Here is an 18,444-nt window from a genome sequence, read left to right as displayed (position 1 = left end):
CAAGAGCTAGCAAGGACAATGCTTAGTGAATCATCTCTTCCTAAGTACTTTTGGGCGGATGCAGTGAACACTTCTTGTTATGTGATGAATAGAGTGGTTATTAGGCCTATTCTGAAGAAGACTCCATATGAACTCTTCAATGGAAGGAAGCCTAACATCAACCATCTCAGAGTTTTTGGGTGCAGTTGTTTCGTTCTTAACAATGGAAAAGAAAACTTGGGGAAGTTTGATGAGAAAGCGGATCTTGGCATCTTCATAGGGTATTCTCTCACAAGTCATGCATATAGAATCTACAATAAGAGGTTGATGACTGTAGAAGAATCAGTTCACGTTGTCTTTGATGAGGTAGATCGCAGAAACATCCAAATCCCGAAGACCAGAGCTGAAGAGGATGAACAGAGCATCAGTTTGGAGAAGCTGGAAATTTGTGCAGAAAAACAACCGATTGATTCGCAGAAACAACCGATTGAAATTTTGCAACAGAGTGAGTTGCCCAATGAGTGGAGGATTCCTAGAGATCTGTCAGTGGAAAACATCATAGGGCAGATAAAGGAAGGTGTCTCCACACGAAGCTCCATCTCAAACTTCTGTAGGCACACAACTTTCGTCTCACAAATTGAACCAAAGTCAATTGATGAAGCTCTCAAGGATGAGAAGTGGGTTGAAGCTATGCATGAAGAGTTGAATCAGTTTGCAAGGAATGAGGTATGGTTTCTTGTCCCTAGAACAGATGAGATGAACATTATAGGTTCGAAGTGGGTGTTCAGGAACAAGTTGGATGAAGATGGTGTGATCACAAGGAACAAAGCAAGGCTAGTTGCCAAAGGCTACAATCAAGAGGAGGGCATAGATTATGGTGAAACCTTTGCCCCTATTGCAAGGATGGAGGCTGTGAGGCTGCTGCTGGCTTTTGCTTGTATGAGTGGTTTCAAACTCTTCCAAATGGATGTCAAGAGTGCCTTCTTGAATGGTTACATCAATGAGGAAGTATATGTAGATCAACCACTAGGTTTTAAGATCATAAGCATCCCAACCATGTCTTCAAGTTGAAGAAAGCTTTGTATGGACTGAAGCAAGCTTCAAGGCAGTGGTATGAAAGGCTTAGCAACTTTCTGCTATCTCATGGTTATGAAAGGGGAATGGTAGACAAGACTCTCTTCATCAAAAAGTCAAATTCAGAAATAATTCTTGTGCAAATCTATGTTGATGACATCATCTTTGGTGCTACACAAGATAGTTTGTGTGAAGAATTTGTGGCTGCAATGAAAGGTGAGTTTGAAATGTCTATGATGGGAGAACTGTCTTTCTTTCTTGGATTGCAGGTTAAGCAAACAAAGGATGAGATCTTTCTATGTCAATCAAAGTATTGCAAGGAGATTCTCAAGAAATTTGAAATGGAGAGTTGCAAAGAAGCAAGCACTCTAATGCCATCAAGCTGCTATATGGATGATGATGCTGCTGGAAAGAGTGTAGATCAAACCAAATACAGAGGATTGATTGGCTCTTTGCTATATGTAACAGTTAGTAGGACGAACATCATGTTTGCGGTGTGCCTTTGTGCAAGATATCAAGCAAATCCTAAAGAGTCACACTTCAATGCTGCAAAAAGAATTCTGAAATATCTCAAAGGAACATCATCTGTTGGGTTATTGATATGATTCCAATAGCAAGATATCGATGATTCTTTGACATTTTATGGAATCAACTTGAGTTGGAGAATGAATAGGCACTTTTAATAGAAATGGATCAATGTTCTATGTTTCAAGAACTCACCAAAACTTGCACCAAACACCAAACTCACATGGAAGACCCATTTCTTGCCAATTGAACCGATTAAAAGAAGTAAGAAACCAAATGCACTGATTAAATTGCTTAAAAACTGAACTGAACCGAACAAACAGTAGGAAATGAAGAAGAACCAAACGAATCCAGCAAAAGAGAAGAAGCACCGAACTAAAACAAGAATTAAGCTAAAGTACCGAATGAAATTGCAAGAATAGGAACCTAAGACATGTTTTAGCTTCGTATGAACATGGAGATGAAATGAAAAGATGGAGAAGAGAGGAACTTATGTGAATGAAGAGCTTGGTTGATGGACACGCCACTTGAAGTATGAATGCTCCAAGATAAGTGTGCAATGCCGCCACTTGAGAGAACCAAGGCGCTCAAGATGAGACAAGGAAGAGGAGAAGACAAGTTCTCACACACTCAATCACCAATTTGGGAGAGTTTTGCTACATCAAACATCCATCCTCCATTATGAAGGACCTAAGCCCTCCTTTTATAGGAGCAAGGGCCGGTCATTTGCTTACAAAGCTTATTCTATAAGCTACCCAAAATACTCCTAAGCTCACGCCCCTACTAAGCTCACTCCCCAAGCTTCTAGAATTTTCTAAACTAAAGCCTATAGATGCTTTTACAAAAGAGGTGTCTAATGTTTCCCTCTAAGCACCTTTTAATACAAAAGATACTATAAAAAGAGAAAACAATCTTCCACTATTCCCTAATTCCTTAAACTTGCGCCTTGTAAGCCTATGAGGTGGGCTAATGACTTCTTGAGTGTCCTCAACTTGGGCCTCTACCTCCTCTTGTCCTTGATTGTTGGCTTCTATTTCTTCTTGATCTTGATCTCCAACAGTTATGGTATCCTTCTCACTCTCCAATTCATTTAATTGGTTATTCAAATTCTGACTTTGCAGGTTGCAAGCTAGATAGAAAGAGCACAAGTGGCACTTGCCACCTTCTTGGCTCAAGCCTAATCTCATGGCATAGCAAGAAGAAAGCATGTATTGCTCTCTCTACTGCTGAGGCTGAGTATATTGTTGTTGGAAGCTGTTGTGCACAAATTTTGTGGCTCAAATAACAACTTGCAGACTTTGGATTGAAGATCGACAAAGTCCCTTTGATGTGTGATAACACAAGTGCCATCAATCTTACCAAAAATCAGATTCAGCACTCAAGGACCAAACATATTGAGATAAGGCATCATTTCATCAGGGATCATGTAAACAATGGGAACTGTGAAGTGAAGTTTGTGGAGACCAAACTGCAGTTAGCTGACATCTTCACGAAACCACTACCAAAAGAAAGGTTTTTCTTCCTAAGAAATGAGTTACGTATCATTGATCTTAATAATCTCTCCTAAATCTGTTTTGATACATGTTAAAGTCTATTTGTGAAGACAAATAGGGGGAGAATAAATTGGTCTTGTGTATCTTATCTGAAACTGTTTAAATAAGTTGAAATTTCTGATATAAAACTATTTTATGTTGCTGCTGATAAAAACAACCGATTGTTTCGAATAAACAACCGATTGTTTATCAGGATTTATGCTTTTAATGTGTGAAAATCTAACCTGCTGCTGTAAGAAGCATTGGATTGTATATCTGTTATTTTTTTGCAGGTACTGCTTCAGATTCAATCAGATCAAACACAAGCACCAGGGATTTGTCTTCATCAAATAGGGGGAGATTGTTGAACCAAGTGGTGTTCAAGCTTTGAAGAATCCAAAACCCTTTGAAGGATGTTGAAGGCTAGGTTGTGCTTGTTGTTGCTGAGCTGTCTTAGATAGGATCTGGGGTAGATTGTGTTTGTAATCCACTCTTGATTGAATCCAAAGCATAGGCATTCTCAATCTTTTTAAAAGAAAAGTGTTTTTCAAACTAACTGAAAAACAACCTGTTGTTTTGTCGAAACAACCAATTGTTTTATACTTAGGTGTTTTTAGAAAAGGTTGAAAACTGTTTTTATGGTTGACTTGTTGTCAAAACCAAAACAACCGATTGATTCGAGGAAACAACCAATTGTTTGTTTTGGTACCATAACAGAAAAATGGTTTGTGCTTTGACTGAGCATTAAATGCTTTTCTAAGTGATTACGCTCCAGTTTTTATTGCTTTGACCAATCCTTAAATGCAATGAATAGTTTGTTAAGATTTGATAACAAACAACATCTTTGAATATATACAGAAAAACAAATTTGAGTTTTTCACTGATTTTGCTTAAGAGAAAAAGTTGAGATTGCTTAGAGATTGAGATTGATCAAAGAGTGTGAGATAGGATTTTCTGCTTGTATTGATTTCAGATTTGTTTCTGTAACAAGTGTAATCCTTGTATCTGTTGAAAGAACTTTGTGTGTTTGCTGAGAAGTGATGTGTGTTCTTGAGGGGATCAAGATCAGTATTCTTAGTGTTGGTGTGTTGACCAGGAGAAAACACAAGTTAAATATGCAGAAAATAAATATAGGAGAATTAAAAAAAATATGAAAAACCAAAATCAAATTTGGAGGCACAATTTTGATGGAGCTTTGGTATAAAGGGGAAAGGCAGGAAGCAGAGGCTGCTGGAGTAGGGTACATAGACGGATGAACGAGAAACCAAAGTTGGTGTAGAGGGCTTGGACACTAAGGTGCAAATTGGGGAGCTGTTAGAACGCTGGTGCATAATGCTCGTTGAATATTAAATATTAGGTGATGCAGATTTTACTTTTCTGGAACAGTGTTTGGGTTTTGGGTGCTGCTATGACCTTGTAGGTTTGCTGTCATTATGGTGCAATATGTGTGTTGGTTGGGGTTATAACTTTTCTTTTTGCAGGATAAGTCACACTTTGGTTATCTTCCCTTATTTTGGTGGAGTACCTTTGTGGCTGTTGTATACGGGTTGGGATACCCCTGAAGTATCCCTCTTAATTTCATTTATTTATTGCTGATAAAAAAAAAATTGGATTCCCCAACAACGACGCCAAATCCCCAGCAACCTCATAACTCAATGGGAAATTACAAAGAAATCAACCAAAAAGGTTTAGCTTTCCATGCCGAGGAAAAGCAAAAGTATTATAAAGAAGAAAAGAAAACTAGGTTTAGAATGTGTTTGCTCCTATGAAACACGATCTCAAAAGTTGCTTTTTCCTTCCACTGAAGTCTCTTCTGTAATCTTCTTTCCCATCACAAAATCAAATTAAAATCTGCCTTATGATATTGTTTTACAATTATCAGATGTTTCCTTTCCTGTTTCAAATTATTAAACATATATCTTCATTCCCGAATAGTCTCAGATTTTATTCTTACTTTTCTTCCAGAAATATTGTTTCCATTTTTCTTCAGATTTGTTCTTTGATTGTAATTGATTTCAACATCGTTCTTAGAGATATTGCAGAAGATTTTCTTGAATAATATCTTCAAAGTATATTTTCTCTATTTTTGAAGGATTTTGCAGAGGAATTTTAATTGCAGGATTTTTATAGAATACCCCTACAAAAATTTGCATTCAATTCCTTTTCTCAAATATTTGCATATTTAATTCTCTCATTCTTTATTTCAAATTTTGATCCAAAAGAAGCAACTTGGTTTAAAAATACAAAATAAATATAAATAATAATTAAGACCCAAATAAACCCAATTAGAAGTATATTAATTAAAACAATAGATTTATTTATTATTGCATTCCAATAATTTATGATTAAAGTTAATAAGTGATGTGAGTTGAATTTAAGATTGCACATTTATGGGTTACTCTTTTGTTTGAGTTTTGACATTAGCAATTATGGTGAGAGACCCAAAGAAGATTCCCACTGGACACGAACTTAACCAAGTGGTTAAGTAAGTGGAAGGTGCACTTCCAGAGGGCAAAGAGAAAATACAAATATGGTTATTATGATGATGAAGGTGCGAAAATGAAAGACATGAAAAGAAGAATAAGATGATGAAGAGGGTCAAACATAAATGAATAAAAGTATGAAAGAATGGCATAAGGAAAAAGGAAAGAAAAACACAAAGGTGAAGAGATTAAGAGATGTTTATGGAATAAGGAATCACGCCATTGGAAGGGGAGGAGACTCCAAGATAAGTGGTGAAGAGCCGCCACTTGAAGTGCCCAAATACCCAAGATAAGACCCAATTTCTAGGAGACAAAGCTCACTAAACACTCCTGCAGAGTTTCCTTTCCATTCCAAATTCAATGTGAAATACATGAGGCAAGGCAATCTATTTATATAGGAGAGAGTGTCTTGCAGAACAAGATAGAGGGGTAGGCGTGTCATTTGTGCAAAGAAACCCAAAACCTAGAAGCACATGTCATGAAAGGTGGGCTTGCCACAAGACCAATTTATGCTAAGTACACCCAATTTATGCTAATTGAACCCTACTCTAGCTTATTCTTATAATTGGACCCCCAAAGTGAGCATAATCTATTTACATAAACTTGTCTTTTTAAAAATACCAGAAGAAAGAACATTTGATGCTCTGACCTATGTCCAATTCTTCTTTTACCGAGGTCCTTTTAAAGTTTGGTGGGACCTTGTCTTGGATGTTGAGATCACTGACTTAATTGTGAAGTGTTTATTATTGAAAATGAAGCTTTGATACCTCCAAATCTGTTAAGAGAGCTTGATGCATGTGCTGTTATGTTTGGGGTTTAGTTCTAGGTAGTTTAGAATTTGTAAAAATCATTCTTAATCCAAAGCACAGCTGAATCAATCTGGTTTTGACAATAAAAAGTGTTTTTCTAAGCTAAGTGAAAAACAACCAATTGATTTCTCGGTTTAGTCGGTTGTTTTCCACCCAGTTTGTTTGGAGGGTTTGAAACTGTTTTGGCTCGTGTTTAACTTCCTAAAACGGCTAGTTTGAAAAGCTATAAATCTAGGTTACCCCCATATTTGAAAGACACAGAAAGAGAGATTAAGAAACAATTTTGAGGAAGATTTAATTCAAGCTTTGCTAGATTTCCTAAGGCTGTGCCATTAGTTCAAGAAGTGAATTAAGATCTTTGTGATTTCCTGTACACCAGGTGTAATCTTTTCCTTCTATTCTTGTAATTGTTTTTCATTTTGTATACATGTAAAACAGTAAATCTGCAAGTCAGAGGGTTGTTCTGACTGTGTGTGTGAAAAGGCAAAGAGAGTGTGTGTTCTTATGTGGTCAAGATCACCTCTTTGTGGTGTTTGTGTGTTGTAGTCTGTTGTTGATTACCTAGTGAATACCCAGTGGTTTTCTAGGGACTAGATGTAGCTCTGGTAAGGAGTGAACCAGTATAATTGTTTGTGTGATCTTCTCTCTCTCACTCATTTAAAATCTGGTTGAATTGTGATTTTATCTCTGCATTCACTAGCTAGTGATTTAAAATCCTGTCACTTGCATTCAACTGTTAAAGTAACTACATCAGGTTATCAAACCTAGATTTATATTTTTTTTATTGCTTTTGGGCTCGCAATTGTTTTTGGGGCTCTTTCTTCACTTTAAGTTGCAGGTGTTACGCTCTGCTTCTAGAATATAGTAGAGTAGAAAAACAAGATGATGTTGTTGTTTGGGGTCTGTCTTTGTTGGGAAAACACAAGGGAAGGTAATATGTAGTGATGTATAACAACAATATAGGATTTGTTAGGTTATGATTTTATGGACAACTTTTTTTATGTTGATTATACATACTGTTTGTTTAGATTATGGATTGGGTTTAGATAGAATCGATGATCACGTTTATTAGCTTTATGTCGAGAGATTGAAACAAATTTGTAAAAGCTTGAGGATTCGATAGAATCATATTTTTTTTGTTTTATTGTAAGATTTTGAACGTCTTTTGAAAGGTTATGCTGACACCATAACTTATGTGCATAGGATTAAAACATTTCTAAAATATTTCATATTTATTCATTTATTTTTATTGATAATATATATATATATATATATATATAACTCAATAAATAAAAAAATATATTAATTTCTTAAAAGAAATTTTTGAATAATTAAATATAATGATCATGAAAATTGTTATTGAATGGAAATTTATATATTAGACTTTTATTTAAAAAAATGTTTAGTAATATATAGGTAAATTATTCACGTAATATATGTGTTGTAAAGTCATTGTCGTATGGAAAAAAGTCATACAATTATTTTTCTCCTTTTCTCCTTGACAACTTTTGAAGTGTATAAAACAACCTTATAATAATATTATCGGTTAAAAAAGTAATTATTATTAAATATGCACATCCTTAATATTAGATAGTTTTTTTTAATTCTATTATTTATTACGTTAATATTAATATACTATAATTGGTATGTAATCGATTTAAATCACAATACAACTAGTTTCGATATTATCTTGAATTATAAACACTATATTCAAGCTTCACAACAAACATTCAACATACTTTGAGAAAACTTGTCGTTGAGTTCTTTTCCATTCTCTTTTTTCGTTCGTGTATAATGATGTAAAATTCTTTGTCGTCTCACAATTATTTCATATCTTTTTTTAGTGGAAAAAGTTTGCCCACTAAGTTTTTTTTTTTTTTTGCGTGTTTATCAGTCTTGTTCTGCTTTTGGCAATGCTCAAAGTTATATATGTGGTTGTTATATGTATGGTTGTGGTTGTGGTTCTAATTTTCTTCTTTCTTCTTTTTTTTTCATCTTTTTGAATTATTATTGTTTATTTTATTAAAGAATAAATTGAATAAAGTTGGATTGTTATTGTACTCTTGTGAGTATTATTGTTAGATTGTTACATTCCTTATTTGCCTGTTAGTTTGGTTTATCTCTCCATAGGAGTTGGAGGGAGAATTTCTTGAACTTATATGTCCTTATCAAATAGTAGGTCCAATAGTTTTTTAGTTAAAAAATTAATATCATAGATAAAAAATATATTTGGAATTTTTTTTCTATACAAACTTCTGATACGAAAATGGAATATTTTTTTTCGTATATTTTAAAAATAAAAATGTCCAAAAGTTATATAAAAATTCAACAAATAACTTTTACATAAACTATAATTTAAGTCATAAATATTTTATTTTTATTTTTTTCAAGAATTTTCTTTTCCTCAATCTAACCTGTCTCGGTTATACATTATTTGACATCTTTATTTTAGCATATTCTCCACAAGGTCTGTTGCATTTTAGTTCTTTCAAAACTTAAAAATCCCCAATTGAAATCTGAGTTATCATTTCTTATAATGTGATAATCATGACCTAGAAAGAGATTATTGAATTTGCCTGTATTCATTTTAGTTGAATTTTTCGTCATTAAGAGTGAGTTTGTCTGTATCCATTTTGTTTCTAAAAGGTGCTTTCTGATGAAATAATTAAGCAATTGTTTTAGCTTTTTCATGCATTATATAATTTTACCTTTTAAAAAAGAAACAACTTTATGCTTTATTTAAAAATAAATTTTATTTATTTATTAAATAAATAATTTTAATTATAGTAGCTAAAATCTTAGTATTAATTAGATATCAATCTAAAATTAGTTTATAAATTTTATTATTAATAAAAACTATTTTAAATATTAATATTTTTTTTTAATTTTTAGAATAATATTTAATTTAGTTAGTATTGTGATTAAGGCCACAACCGGTGTAATATGTTACCGTAGTAGTGAAGGCAAAAGCAAGAGAGAAATAACTTTAAGCACGAGTGAGCAGTGAGAGCGTAAGGCAAAAAGTAGGATAAATATTACACTGATTGGATTAACCAACAATGTAATATGTAGCGCCAAAATCATTTTTTTTAAAACTTTATTTTTTAACTTTGAAAAGAACATATTATACCAGTTGGTCAACCGATGTAATATATGTCAAATATTTATAAAAATGCCACCTCATTTTTATTATATACTTTCTTCATACTCTGATTTTGTTACATGATACTTTGATTTTGTTACATGATATTATCATTAAATATAATTATGCATAATAAAAGCTATTAAAAATTAATATTAATTGTCCATGTTTACGAAGATCTACCACCGCATCCACGAAGTAATCTCAACTCATATTTTTATTTTTATTTTTTTAAACTCTTAAGGACATATTACACCGGTTGGATTACCAATCGGTGTAATATGTGTAGTGCCCAAATAAGTTTTTCTAAAAAAATTATTTTTTAACTCTAAAAAAAACATATTACACCGGTTGGTCCTTACCACTAATGTAATATATTTCAAATATTTACAAATATTACCGTGTTTTTATTTACATTGGTTATCAATTAACCGATATAATATGTCGACTTGTTGTAAAATACTTATTTTTTGTACTAGTGTAGTGACTTTATATTCTTTGTTGATAGAGTTTAATGTGATTTATTGGTTAGATTTTATATTGTAATTAATCAGAAATAATAATTAAACAATTTAAAATTAGTTGTTATAAAAATTAATAAATTATTATTATTTCCAGAAATGAAAGAAGTATTGGTGCTGTACAATTTAAAATCACTCTACTGTTATTATTAACACAGCCAATATAATGGACGTGAACATTACAGCATATGAGTTAATACATGATGTAATTAATCAAACATTCTTCAAACTTGCTCAGAAATTATTTGAAGACACTCCAAATTATAAAATAAAAGAGACACACTGGTCATAGTTCTGAGCTTGAATATTATTATGTTGTTCATCTTCCTTCAGCCAGAGTTCTTTCCATGAGCTTCTTCATCTTCTTTCTTAGCTTCCTTTTTCTCATTTTCTGGGTCTTACTTTGCCTCTTGCTTCTTATGCTACATCAAACAATTCACATATATATAATTCTTTTCAGATTAAAAGGTAGTCCATCACTTTATTTATGATGCATCATAAAAAAAATTATATAAAACAAACCAGAATGACATGTATAGAAGATGCATAACAAAGATTTTACATAAATATATTTGAAATTAAGAAAAGGGATGATGAGGAAAAATATGATTGATTGAAGGAAGATAGATATGTGATTACATGAGCACTAGCTGGAGTAGCACCAACTTCTTCAAGAGGCTTGTGATGCTTCACCTCCTTCTTCTGATCAACTTTACCACCCTCTTTGTGGTGGTGCTCCCCAGCCATGATGACAACTTTATCACCCTCTTTTTGGTGGTGCTCCCCAGCCATGATGACAACTTTATCACCCTCTTTTTGGTGGTGCTCCCCAGCCATGATGATTGATTGAGGTAAATAGAATTTGAAAGTGTATAATTAGAGAAATGGGTTTGAGGTGTGATGGGAGAGTTCAGAAGCTTAGTTCTTCTATTTATAGAGCAAAATGATGATCATGGTAACCATGTGTGATTGGTTGGTTACGTACACCTTTCTTAGACCACAATAAATAATGATTTTATGGAAGATTTACAAACTTCTCACCCAATTTTACACTTAATTTATGCTTGGTGATATGATTACAAGCCAATATTTGAAAAATATTATTTTCATAACTCAATCAATTAATATTTAATTATATTTAATTAAATTTTTTTCTCGAACGGGATTGAGACCCAAAGAACTATTGAGACCCCTCCTTGGTCGGTCGGTCGTGCACTTCAGTTACTCTCTCCACAAGTTCCTTCCTCTCCTCTGCTCGCTCCATTCCTCAGCCTTCTCGTAATCCAGACTCGGATGGTATCTGCAGAAGACACCTCGACGCTCAAGTCAGTAAAGGTATTTAACACTCAGTTATCAATGCACTGTACTGGATGATGATCCCCTTATTCTTGGAATGTGTGCTATTTATATTACCTTTACCTTAGTCAGTAAAGGTATGCGTCTCTCTTCAAAGTTATGCATTCTCCAATCTTGGTCTTCTTCTTGACTCCCATAGTGCATGTAACTTCTAGAGGCTCTTCTTTGTTCCCATCTCCTTCCTCTAGGTTGTCTCTCTTGAGCTGCTTCTAGTCTTTGTAACCTCTCCACTAATTGTTTCATCTCTTCTTCTTTTTGGGTCAAAGTCCTCTTGGTTTCTGCAAGTTCTCCCAAAAGAAAAGCCTTTTGAGGAGATTGTGGCTTTGAAGATTCTCCCGAAGACAAATGCACCATGACTTGCACCAAAAAGGAAACAAAAAAATTAGTGAAAAAAAACAACAATTTTACCCACTCCTCACTTGTGTCACTAGGAAATTTTAGTAAAGGAGGGAAGAATTGTAGGCACTCAATAAATATTTGCACTCAAAACACAAAGGTCTACACTTGGTAGCAATCACTTCAAGTTAAAGATGACAAAGCTCTTACACTTGCTTACTCAAGATTCCCACAACAAAACTTAAGAAAATTTGAAAGACAATTAAGAAAAGATCAAAAGTAAGAAAGCTAAACCAAATTGGAAATAAGATGAAGACAAAACTTTAACAAGATAAGCAAAAAAAAGCACGAAAAAGACTCAAAGAAAACTTACTTAAACTTTAATTATGAAGATTTGGAATTTCTTATAAATTGAGAGACTAAGAGGGATTAAACTCCACAATTATGAACACAATTGGTCATATACTTAGAATCCTCTTTAGAAATTTGCAAAGTGAAAGTTGAAATGTGAATGCTTCTCAAAACTCTTTTATCTTTGTTTTTCTTTATGGATTCAAAAGTTTTGTATCCTTTTTGTATGCATATTTTTTGTTGTCATTCCACTTTTTACTTCTTAAAATGATGTTAGGTTTGGATTCAAATCATATGAACACTTGCATTCTATGTTTGCAATTAAATCAACCACTAATCACACAACTTCCAATTTGTTTTGAACTCTGCACAATTAAAATCAAAATAAGTATAAAGACTCCTAGAACACTAAGAACAAAGGACTCAAGCAAAAGATGTAAGGAAAAAAAAATTGAGACAAAATAAAATTCAAAAGCGGAATTTAAAGTGCTTAATGAATAAAAATTGTAGAATTGTAGATGACAAGAATGTAAAAGCGGAATTTAAATTTCTTAAAGGTAAAAGCAAAAATTTAAATGTGCTAGAAAATAAATTGTCAAAATCAACTCAAAGCAAATAAGCACAAAATAACCACGCTCTAAATATCACATGATGTGAGTTTATTTTAGGATTGCACATTTTAATTGGTTGCTCTTGTTTATGATTTGAGATTAGCAATTTAAGGTGGAAACCCTATGAAGATTCTCACTGGAAACGAACTTAACCAAGTGGTTAAGTAAGTGTGAAGGTTCACTTCTGAAGGGCAAAGAGAAAAACACAAGAATAAGGTGATTATGATGCAAGGGGCGGAAATTAAGAACAATGGAAGTAAAGGATTTTGAATATAATATTGCAGGAACAAAGAAGCCAATATAGCATGTCTTTTGGGTCTCAATAGTCTTTCATTACCTTCCCATACGTCTTTAGTAACATGTTTATCTTGGAGTCGCAATAGGGACATATTCACGGGAAGGCGATGAGATGTCATAGAATTCTAATAAGATGATTCTTGAAAATACAACCAATTTTTAGTGTACCTTTGTAGATAATTCCAAAAAAAAAAGAGTATTCCTTTGTAGATATCAAATATAAATACATTTTAATTATTTTTATTTTATTTAATGAAATTATATTTTAAATTATATTATACACCATTATCGATAAACATTTATCTTATTATTATTATTATTATTATTATTATTATTATTATTATTATTATTATTATTATTATTATTAAAACTCGTCTGTGGTAAGAACTATAATTAATAAATAATCTATATTTGTAAATTTAAAACTCTAACACTATAAGAAATCTGGTTTCTGTAAAGATTATTTAAGTTCTTTACTTCTATAAATGTTATTTAAGTTCTTTACTTCTATAAATGTTATCTATTATTTTTATAATTCAGTGATAAATGTATCAAATAATTAATTATTATAAGTAAAGAACAGTAATAATATAATAAACAGAAAATAAGTAATAGTATTTGTTTTTTAATTTTATGGTGCATACATGCATCTTTCTTTAAATATCATATTAAAAACATTATTAATTAAGCATTAAATACGAATATCTTCATTAAATGTTCGAACATTGATTCACTATTTTGTTCAAATATTACCTATTTTATTTTTAAGTGGTTTATATTTATTAATTTTTTTTATAATTTTTTTTCTAGATCTAGTTATAATTTTGTAAAGATAGATAAAAGTTATTTTTAAAAGTATATTTAAAATAGGAACTAAGGTGGTAAAAAGTGTGAAAAACATAACAATATTAGCTGTTTGGGCTTTTCTAACTCAATTGATGATTTAATTCAAGTGAGACATTGTATACTCAATTGATGATTTAATTTAAGTGAGACATTGTATATTTCTTAACAAATTTCTCTGGGGTGGCAGGAAAGCTGGTTAGGATACAAAGGAATTTTCTCTAGGGATGGGGTGCAGACGGAAGAAAGATTGTTTGGGCTTCCTGGAACTTGGCTTGTAAGCCTCGTGAGTTTGGGGGCTAGGAATTATAGATCCAAAGCTGTTCAACTTGGCTTTGCTGGGGAAGTGGATTTGGAGGTTGGGTTCGATTGAGGGCGGCCTTTGGAAGGAGGTTCTCATTTCTAAGTATGGTGGGTGGAGAAGTTTGGGAGAGGAAGGTAAAGGTAGGAGATGCTCTCTTTGGTGGAAAGATTTGAAAGAGGTATGGTCTTCGGAGGGTTGGGGGAGAAGTTTTGAAGACAGTTTCAAGTGGAAAGTAGGTGACGGGAAGGACATTTACTTCTGGAAGGATAGTTGGTTGAAGGGTGAGGCGCTGAAGAATTTTTATCCAAGATTGTTTTCTATTAGTTCTAACAAAGACGCAAAGCTGACGGAGCTTGGTTTTTGGTCTAATGGAATATGGGTTTGGCAACTAGCTTGGAGAAGGTCGTTTTTTGACTAGGAGAAGTCGATGGCGGATCAGTTGAGTCAGCTTCTGCTTGGGGCTGGGGTTGCCCCAGGAGAGGATGATAGTTGGATTTGGAAGGATGGAGGTCTCCAAACTTTTATAGTTAGCTCCGCCTACAATCTTGTTAGGAAGGACAAAGAGGCGGATTCTTCGCCGATTTTTCGTAAGTTATGGAGGTGCAAGGCAGTACCTTCTGAAGCGCTTACGGCTTGGAGGGTGTTGGAAAACAAGCTTGCTACTAGGGTAAATCTAAGTAGAAGAGGGGTGCTGATAGAAAGCTTGAGGTGTTGTTTATGCGGGAAGGAGGAAGAGTCTTGCAGACATTTGTTCTTCGGTTGCAGTTTCGCTTGGTGAGTTTGGTGTTTACTACAGATGGCTTGGGGTTCTGTTTGTGTCTCACATTGAGCCGAAGTTTAACTTTGATCAATTTAGGATGAATCTTCCTTCAGAGTCGGTTCATATCGTTTGGAACACAATCTGGGTAGGGGTGGTTAGTGAAATCTGGAGTCACAGAAATCGTATAGTTTTCAAAAGAGGAGTGACTGATGCGTCTGAAGTATTTGCTTTGGTACAAGTAAAAGTTTGGTCTTGGGTCTCTACAAATTCTCGATTAGCTTCGTTCTCCTTTTCTGATTGGTGTTTGGAACCTATGGAGTGTATGAGGTTAGTTTCTTGAATTTTAGTTAGGTGTAGTAAGGGCAAGGTTTTTTTAGTTAGTTTTGGAGGTTTTTGGCTGAAATTGGTGTTTGAGTACTGTGTATAAGGGTTGAACCACCCCTGAAGTGGTTCTAATTTATTTATTTTTTATTGCCGATAAAAAAAAATTCCTGAAAAAGCAAAGCATATTTAATAGAAAAACTAAAATGTTTAATATATGAAAAAGTAAAAAGGGTAACCAGTATAATTATAAATTACTAAGTAATCAGGTACTTGTAGAGATTGATCATTGCAAAAAAATGTGAATTACTCTATTTAATTAATTATTTAACTTACTGTTAACATATTTAATTTTCTATTGCAAATTATTGGGCTCTGTTTCTTTGGCCCAACTTTCCTTTTCTATTTTAGTTAGGTCTTAATCTTTCTCTTATATATACACCATGTATTTTACTCTTTAATATACAAGTGAATAAAAGTTTATTTTATATTTAGTTTTCTCTACAAGTAGGGTTTATCAAAACCCTTTTTTTCCATTACGATTACGTACAATTACGTACACTACATTAAAGCATCACATCAGGCAAGGAATATTCATCATCTTCATTTACTGTAATATGGTATCAGAGCCATTTCGAGCCTATCCTAGCGAGTATTTGTGTTGGGCCTATCGTGCCACCCGCTATCGGGCCGCTATCGGACCACCCATAATATATAGTCTCACGCACGAGCTTCTATCTATCACTCTCGGCGTGAGGGGGTGTGTTGGAGATCCCACATCGACTAGAGATGAGAGCCTTTCATAGTATATAAGTGGGTGCAAACCTCACACCATTGAGCCGGTTTTATGGGGTTGAGTTAGGCTTAAAGTCCACTCTTTCGTAATATAATTCACTAAAAAAAATAGTTTGAACCTGAAACAAGTCTATCCTAATAGATACAAACAAAATATAATGATATCAACAAATATTATATTTAATGTATTTATTCCTGTTGACACATATTTTCTATTGTGTGAGCTCATTTGTAACCATTAAAATAATGGTAGTATTTTGTAACTAGAAAGAAAAATTATAATTGTTCACGGCAAAATTATTACTAAGAATAGAAATAAAACCCACAGCAGATTCAAATTTTCATAGCAAAATTATTACTATGAATAGAAACAAAACTCACATATGATTGAGATTGTGCAAGATTGTGCATGTTGTACATAAATGAATATTCTATCAAATTTTGTACTTGCACACACAAATTAGTCATATTAGTTTTTTTTTCTTTTTAGCATAAAGTAGGTCAAATTTTAATTATCTAACATTATTTGTTTATACGATTTTAACTATGGTATAAAATTGGTTTTCTACTTAAAAAAGTACAAAGAGTTTGATTTAAAGGTTGAACTTTTGTCTTGTTTTTAGTAAGTAAATTCAAGTGTCTTTATTAATCATCCATTATAGTAAGAAAATAAGAATGATTGTACGAGGAGATTACAAAAACTTACCCCAAATATCAACACGAATCAACTTAAATATTGTATAAATAAAAAAAGAACTAAAGAAAAAAATTCACTTGTTTTGCAATGGAGAGGCTTTCATTCAGAAGAGTAATCTCTTCGAACTCTGGTATCATAATAAAATAATAATTAAAACTTAAATATATGAAAAGAATGTAACAACTACCAAAACAAAATAGCTAAAGAACTAGAAAAAAGAAAAAAAAAACTAATATCTAATTTAACCTTTATTACCAAATGAAAAGGTAACAAAGTTTATTTAAAACCTGATTTTTTTGTCTCCCCTCCTCGAAAAAGTGGGACAACTATTTATTTTCTTAAATAATTGTGTATAATATTATATAATAACGTACAATAATTATTATTTCCTTAATCAAATTCGACCCCACTAAAAAATATAATAGAATAATTTGAAAAAAAACAATTTGAAACTTTATAATCATTTCAATGAATGATACCCAGTTTTGAATAAGAATTAGATGTGGACAAAGATAATTGATTAAATATCATTGAAGTCTGATTTTAAAATATTTGCTAATAATATTATTTTATGAAATGAAAAATAAATAAATTTTTATTAGCAATATGTACTTAAAATGTCTATGAATTTGAGAATACAAAATTTCAAAATAGTGAATTACTACACAACCATTTCTTCTCTAGAATTCAATTAATCATTTGTAATACTAAAATATTATTAAATATTAATTGGGTAGGACCAAGTAATACAATGAGTTAAGATAGTAAAATGGTCAAATTAGTCATATTAGTTTTTTCCTTTTCAGCATAAAGTAGGTCAAATTTTAACTCTCTATCATTATTTGTTTATATAATTTTAACTATGGTGGTATAAAATTGGGTTTCTACTTTAAAAAAATTACAAAGAGTTTGAATTAAAGGTAACTTTTGTTTTGTTCTTTAAGAATAAAAAATGTCAAATTTCATAATAAAAAGTGCTTGGGTTGATTTTTAAAATTAAACTTTCATTAAGTATATTATATTCTTTTAATAATGTATATTTACTATTAGAATATGTAAAACAAGCGTGAAATATGCAATTTTATATTGCAGAAATCAAATCACAATTAGTTTCCTGCAAACGCGTCTGAAATATAGTAGTGCAGAAAAATAAGATGATCTTATTGTTTGGGTATATGTCTTTGGGAAGGTAATATGGGATAACGTATAATTGTTGTTGACTAGCTCCAATAATTGTATAAAGTCATTGTTGTATCCGAAAAAGTCATACAATTATTTTTCTACCTCACAACTTTTATAGTGTCTTTTTTTTTTCGTGTTTATCAGTCTTGTTCTGCTATTGGCAATGCTAAAAGTTATATATGTGGTTGTTATATATGTGGTTGTGATTTTCTTCTTTTCTTCTTTTTGGATTATTATTATTATTTTTTTATCATTAAAGACTAAATTGAATAAAGTTGGATTATTATTGTTAACTCTTGTGAATATTATGTTGATTGTTAGATTCTTTGACTGTTAGTTTGGTTTTTTTGAGTTAGAGGGAGAATTTGTTGAACTTATATGTCCTTATCAAAGGGTAGGTTCAATAGTTTTTGAGTTAAAAAAATTACAAAACATATCATAGATAAAAAATATATTTGGAAAAAAATTTCTAGAAAAACTTCTTATAAAACAATGGAATATTTTCTTTTTGTGTAAAAAATTTAAA

At 32.1% G+C, this 18,444-nt stretch overlaps 1 protein-coding gene and 1 long non-coding RNA gene across 2 annotated transcripts; one reads left to right on the top strand and one right to left on the bottom strand.

Moving 5' to 3' along the window:
- Positions 1–10,190: 10,190 nt before the first annotated feature.
- On the bottom strand, positions 10,191–11,044 carry LOC137837492 (uncharacterized). The gene is made up of 2 exons (XR_011085477.2): positions 10,705–11,044; positions 10,191–10,487 (listed from the first exon to the last, which is right to left on the bottom strand). It is a non-coding gene; the product is annotated as an uncharacterized LOC137837492 (long non-coding RNA).
- Positions 11,045–14,590: 3,546 nt separating this feature from the next.
- On the top strand, positions 14,591–15,263 carry LOC137838568 (uncharacterized). The gene is made up of 2 exons (XM_068647815.1): positions 14,591–14,871; positions 14,960–15,263. Exons 1-2 carry the CDS (start codon positions 14,591–14,593, stop codon positions 15,261–15,263), a joined length of 585 nt encoding a protein of 194 aa, XP_068503916.1.
- The last annotated feature ends 3,181 nt before the right edge of the window (positions 15,264–18,444 follow it).

The sequence above is a fragment of the Phaseolus vulgaris genome, chromosome 4 (genome assembly GCF_051622355.1).
Source record: "Phaseolus vulgaris cultivar YP4 chromosome 4, ASM5162235v1, whole genome shotgun sequence".
NCBI lineage: Eukaryota > Viridiplantae > Streptophyta > Magnoliopsida > Fabales > Fabaceae > Phaseolus > Phaseolus vulgaris.
This window is presented reverse-complemented; position numbering and strand designations above follow the sequence as displayed.